Source organism: Myotis nattereri (assembly GCF_964212035.1).
Source record: "Myotis nattereri genome assembly, chromosome: 2".
NCBI classification, from domain to species: Eukaryota; Metazoa; Chordata; class Mammalia; order Chiroptera; family Vespertilionidae; genus Myotis; species Myotis nattereri.
Genome location: NC_138076.1, coordinates 174,891,533 through 174,897,532, shown reverse-complemented (window position 1 = coordinate 174,897,532; position 6,000 = coordinate 174,891,533). Strand labels below are relative to the sequence as shown.

Here is a 6,000-nt window from a genome sequence, read left to right as displayed (position 1 = left end):
AGTCAATGCTTAAGGAAAATTACTAACAGCAGCATGAAACAACTTTGTTACATGTTGACATTCATTTAAACTTTTATAAAAGAGTCCACATCAGCTGGGAATTAAATAAATAAATATGGACATAATAGACAAAACTTTAGATAAAATGCAGAGATTTAAATTTGTAGGAAGAAATGTATCTTCAAAAAAAAAAAAGATGCTATTCTGGGCAGATAAGGTATACTGTATGTTTAATACGTAGTGTGGAATAACCCATTTTTAAGTTTTAGAGGCACTATTTTAACTATTTTGAGTTATTGTTAACCATCCTGAGTGGGATCTTTAGGGGTTAAGGCTACATTTTGTTGGTTCGTAAATTAGTCCCTTCTCCCACATGTAGGGCAAGGAATGACTGAAGAAAGGAACAGACCACTGTCCCTTCAGTGGGTGGCAAGCTTAATAAGCACGGGAACTTACATGAGTCTTGTCTCAGGTGATCGCAAGATAAGTAGATCTCTGCCTCTGCCAGCCATATTCTTAAAAATTTATATTGAGGCCTTAACTGGGTTCAGTAACCTACCCAGGTCAAACATTAAACATTACTGGGACCCCAGGAGTACCTCCACACCCCTCAACACCCCAACTCAACTCTTCAACACCTCCAGTTACCATTCCCCTCCACTTCTTCAAGTAACCAAAGTCACTACTGTCCTAAATTTACGGGAATTACTTTTATTTGTTTTACCATCTGTGTTCAAATGCCTAAATTCTATAGCTTGATTTAATCCCCTCAAATAGTGAGTTTCCTTGGTTCATCAAGATTCATTTATGGCTACATTTTCAAGAATATGTCATGTCTAGTGAGCAAAGAAAGGAATGCATATGAAGTGCTAGACAACAACAACCAAAAATGCCTTTTCTTATATCACACACAGGTAAAATAACCTTTACAAATATTGGCCATTTTCATCCTATATAATAAAAGGCTAATATGCAAATTGATTGAATGGCAAAACAACCAGTCGCTATAATGCGCACTGAAAACCAGGGGGCAGACACTCCAACGCAGGAGCTGCCCTCTGGTGGTCAGTGTGCTCCCACAGGGGGAGTGCCGCTCAGCCAGAAGCTGGGCTCACGGCTGGCAAGCACAGTGGTGGTGGTGGGAGCCTCTCCCGCCTCCGCTGCAGTGCTAAGGTTGTCTGACTGCTCGCTAATCTGTCAGTTAGACATACCTCAAGGGCCCTCAGACTGCGAGAGGGCACTGACTGGGGTGAGCCCCCCCCCCCCCGCCCTAGTGCACAAATCTTGTGCACCGGCCTCTAGTATAATTAGAAAAAACAATAGAATAAAAATAATTCATAGCAATGTATTTATTTAAGCCCTAGCTAAGCTTTCATTTACAAGCAAACATTTTCGGGGGGTGGGGGGAACAGGGTGGGATTCACAAGACAATATTTTCAAATGTTATACCATCTACATAAAAATTAAACTTGCAGAATTTACAAATTAATATTCTGAACAGACATAAATTATACATCCTCTTGCAAAATCCAATCTACAGCATTTAAAAATTCATACAGTTACAATGTAAGACATTCTCTCTTTACATTCTACCTATTTACATAGCTCTTCCCACCACAGATGATACAGTTTTCGTCATAGCTACCAAGTTTGCAAACATAGTGTATTTAAAATATATTTAGCAGCATATAAAAAATTAGATAAAGGGGGAGGAAGTACTACTATTAAATAAAAATGAAATTAAAAGGTAATCATAGAAACAACTCCATAGGAAAATAGATCAAAATATATTTCTGTTAGGACATCAAAAATTTTTCCCATCACAGAAGGTATGCACAGCACTAATACAACAATTAACGGCATTTTAGTCCTGAGCACAGGATATATATATAGCACAGCTGCAAAACTTTGGTCAATACAAGTAAACGTCAACATTTAACACAAACTGTTCAACATTCTTTGTTAGTAGATTACGGTCAATTCCACCTTATGAAAAATCATCAACACTATTCATGTTATTTTTTGGGAACTTTGAAATTTGGGAACCCTCCATAGACTGATATAAATGCCAGACAAACAGACCACAATTTGACTACATTTCCAATATATTTAAATACGTAAGTCATCTGAACAGACTATACAGAGTAAACCATCAGTGGGTTGCATAATATTCCAAGTGTATTTTCTGACTGTCACAAAAGCAGACATTTTATAATTCAAATAATTTGAAAGCGTGTGTGTTTTTAATAGCTAGTCACAAAAATCCAGCCACAATAAAAGTGCGAATCAAGCATATTATCAATTATTAGGACATATATGTATTCAGAGATGTTATTATTAAGCACACAGGATTGTACACAATTATACTAGAATACATTTATATTCAGAAGTTGGATTCAGATATATAGTTTCCAGTTAATCCCATTCATAAGTTTTTGCCTAATATATGTAGGGTAACATTTTCCATAAAGAATATACAGAGTATTATCACAGTATTCAGTTTATGACTATCTTCATTCATGTTTAATTACTGGCAATATCTTCCCCCAGATCTCCTGAGTCGGAGATCTGACCATCTTGCAAATTGCGAGCCTTCCAAATTCTCACAGTTCGATCACTACAAAATAATAAATTAAAAATGAACATGAGAAAAGAGGCAGAAAGATAAAAAAATAGCTCTTACAATTACTTATCATGGAAACATTTTCTGAATAGATCTTTAATAGATGTAAGTAAAAATGTAGCTTGTGCCATAAGTATATCTAATAGGGCATCATAATAATAATATTAAAAATAGTTCATATTCAATGGACACAGACAGTAAAGGGGTGAGGGCATGTGCTGGGAGGTGGAAGCGGCTGGGGAGAGGTCAATGGGGGAAAAAGAAGCCTTATGTAGTACTTTAAACAATAAAGAATTTGAATAAAATAAAAAAAGCTGAGTAGAAAGCGGAAAAAAAAGCTCATATTATCAAGAGTATGTGTCAGGCATTGTTACATGTGCCCTTTAAATACATTAATGCATTTAATTCTCTTTAACTAACATAAGAAGTAGATAATGCTATTATTCCCTTTTTAGTAATGAGCAAATTGAGGTCCAAGGTTTTTCATGTTCTACATTTCCAGATATTTACAACCTACAGTATTTATTAAATCTGAACACCAGTAGCTAACATAGAAAAAAATCGCATAGGAAAAACTTACTCAGCTGCAGTAAAAATGTGGGTGGAATTAACACAGATGGCATTGATAGGACTATCATGACCCTTCATCTCTCCAACTGGCACAAAGGTATCCACGTTCCAGAGTTTCAGAATGCCCCCTCTGCAGCCACTGAGCAAAACCGGATGGCCTGGCACCACTCCCAGGGCACAGACCCAATCCTTGTGTGCATTTGGAACTTGCTGAGAGGAAAAAAGAGAAATCAGAAGCTTAAGAGGACATACATTTTCACACCCAAAAAAGTTACAAACATTTTTATTGATAAAACTCAATTTTTGGAATGCTGAATGGCCTGGAAGCTGTAAAAATCATTTTCTATGCAATCACTCTTAGGGACTTAAAGAAATTTATAATTTGCCTCACTAGTTATCATCAGTAATATCAGTATTGCAGGCTTATAATGTTAAAAATCTATAGAATCTATAGGACCTAGAAAGTATACAAAATTTGTCAAACATTACATCCTCTTCATAGGCAGTAAATATCTCACCTTTCCCAAAATGTCTACACTAATAAAAGAGAAAAACGGTAATTGGCGTACGGCGCTACCCTTTTCATTGGCTAATCAGGGCTATATGCAAGCGATCAGAGAGAGATGGGGGTCCCCTGTCCAGGCATGATTCCTGGGCCAGAGGCCTCAGGCCTGGGCGGGGGCCAGAGCCAGTGATCGGGGGGAGATGGGGGTCCCCTGTCCAAGCCTGACACCTCTGGCGGAGGCGTCAGGCCTGGGCAAGGGGCCGATCCTGCAATTGGAGGGTGATGGGGGCCAACGCCTGAGGGCTCCCAGTATGTGAGAGGGGGCAGGCTGGGCTGAGGGACCCTCCCCCCCACACACACCCAGTGCACGAATTTCCCTAGTATTTAATAAAACAAATTTAAAAACTACAGCCTGGCATGTAGACTTTAAGGACTGTCTCATGAAATCACTGGGTTAAACTTTTGTAGAAGACCAGAGCTAACCTACCCTTCCTATATAATAAAAGCCTAATATGCTAAGCGTCCTGTCGTCCGGTCGTCCATTCAACCAATCAAAGCGTAAAATGCTAATGATATGCTAAGGCCACCCAACCACTTGCTATGACGTGCACTGACTACCAGGGGGCAGGCAGTTGATTGACCAGTCACTATGACGTGCACGAATAACCAGGGGGCAGACAATCGACCGGCCGACCAGTCGCTATGACGTGCACTGATCACCAAGGGGTAGATACTCCGGTTGGTAGGTTAGCTTGCTGCTGGGGTCCAGCTGATCAGGACTGAGCGAGATGGGCGGACATGCCCTGGAGCCCTCCTGCGGTCCCTCCCCTGCTGAACCTCCCGCATCCCTCCCTGGCCCTGATCGTGCACCGGTGGGGTCCCTTGGGCTGGCCTGTGTCCTCTTGCAATCCAGGCTGAGGGAACGCCCCCCCCCCCCCAACAAGTGCACAAATTTCGTGTACCAGGCCTCTAGTATATTATAAGCAAACAACAGTTACAAGATCAGACTATATGACTATATTTTATGCATAAATATTTTTATATACACAATATATATGTCACACCATGAATGTGTGTCTATAAGAGCTTTTGAATGCAATATATGCATCTGTTACTGTTTTTTTTCTATTAATATTTCATGCTACTTATTTATTTTGTTTTTGTCTAGTCGCAGGCAGGAAAGTAGTAGCAACTGCAATACATACACAGCTGTACATGTACAGGAGAAAGCTTGAAACTGAGAACAATCTTATCTGTTAGCTAATTTCTTCCCCTGGGAATTAGGGAAATAGAACAATATTTGATTGTAATGACTCAACATTTCAATCCAACTAGTGTTCCATAGGAAATGAGAGAACCAACACTTTCAGATGCATGACGATGTTCTTGTAAGGTGAGGAATCATTTACACTACTTTGACTTTAGCTAAACACGTTACTCTGTGGAATATGTGTACATAAAACAAAACAAAATGGGAAACTATAACAACTCTACACCAAGACTGATTTTATTCAATGAGCACATACATGAGACAATCCCAGATCTTCTAGTGTCTAGTCTTCTCTTGTTGATGAGGTATTTAGTAAATGTTGAATGTTGCCCTTCTCATAATTAGTAACTCGGGTGGGTGAGAAACTCCTTTAAGAGGAAGCTCTTATTTATATTATTCCTAAACAATGAAGATCTATATAGAGGCTCTTCAAATTCTTATATAGACTGCTGAGTGGCTCTGAAATACCCGTTCCATTCCGTGAAAAGATTTTACATTACCTGTAGAAGGTCTTTTTGCGCTAAGTCCCATTTCTTGATTCCATTATCTCTGGACCCACTAAATAGGTTATCCCCTTGTATGGTTAGCGCCTCAATGCCATCATAATGAGGGGGCTCAAAATTGTGGGTGGGACTCACAGTTCCAAGAGCCCCTTCAGTTACATCAAACATCTAAAAAATAGCAAAAAGAAAGCAGTCATCATATTTAACTTAAAATAAGCAGCCATATGTGTTCATTCACAGAAACACATGCACACGTATATTCATCAGACATTTGTTTTGTTAGAATACCTTACTAAGTTAACTAAATTACCTGGTCTGTTCCACTCAGGATGAACCTGAGTCCTACTTTCACACTACTTTGCTTACATGTCACATGCTTACATGCCTTTTAAGAAATACAATCAATTTTTTCATGTATAATCCAGTTGAAAGTAAAATAAATAACATAATTGTTATTTAAACACTATTAGAAAGCTCTGCAGTCCTGGTGGCCATTTCAAATACCCTTAACCATTTATTTTAAAACCTT

The 6,000-nt window shown here is 38.9% G+C and overlaps 1 protein-coding gene across 3 annotated transcripts in view; it reads right to left on the bottom strand.

Annotated features, from left to right (window-relative positions):
* Nucleotides 1–1,334: 1,334 nt before the first annotated feature.
* The window catches only part of KIF21A (kinesin family member 21A), a 145,809-nt gene continuing 141,143 nt past the window's right edge, over nucleotides 1,335–6,000 (bottom strand). For all 3 annotated transcript variants that reach the window (XM_081083671.1, XM_081083669.1, XM_081083670.1), the window contains 3 exons: nucleotides 5,469–5,639; nucleotides 3,204–3,403; nucleotides 1,335–2,617 (listed from right to left, as the gene is read on the bottom strand). In XM_081083671.1, the coding sequence (XP_080939797.1) occupies nucleotides 2,524–2,617; nucleotides 3,204–3,403; nucleotides 5,469–5,639 (465 nt within the window). In that variant the 3' untranslated portion in view covers nucleotides 1,335–2,523. The remainder of the gene's footprint in view (nucleotides 2,618–3,203; nucleotides 3,404–5,468; nucleotides 5,640–6,000) is intronic.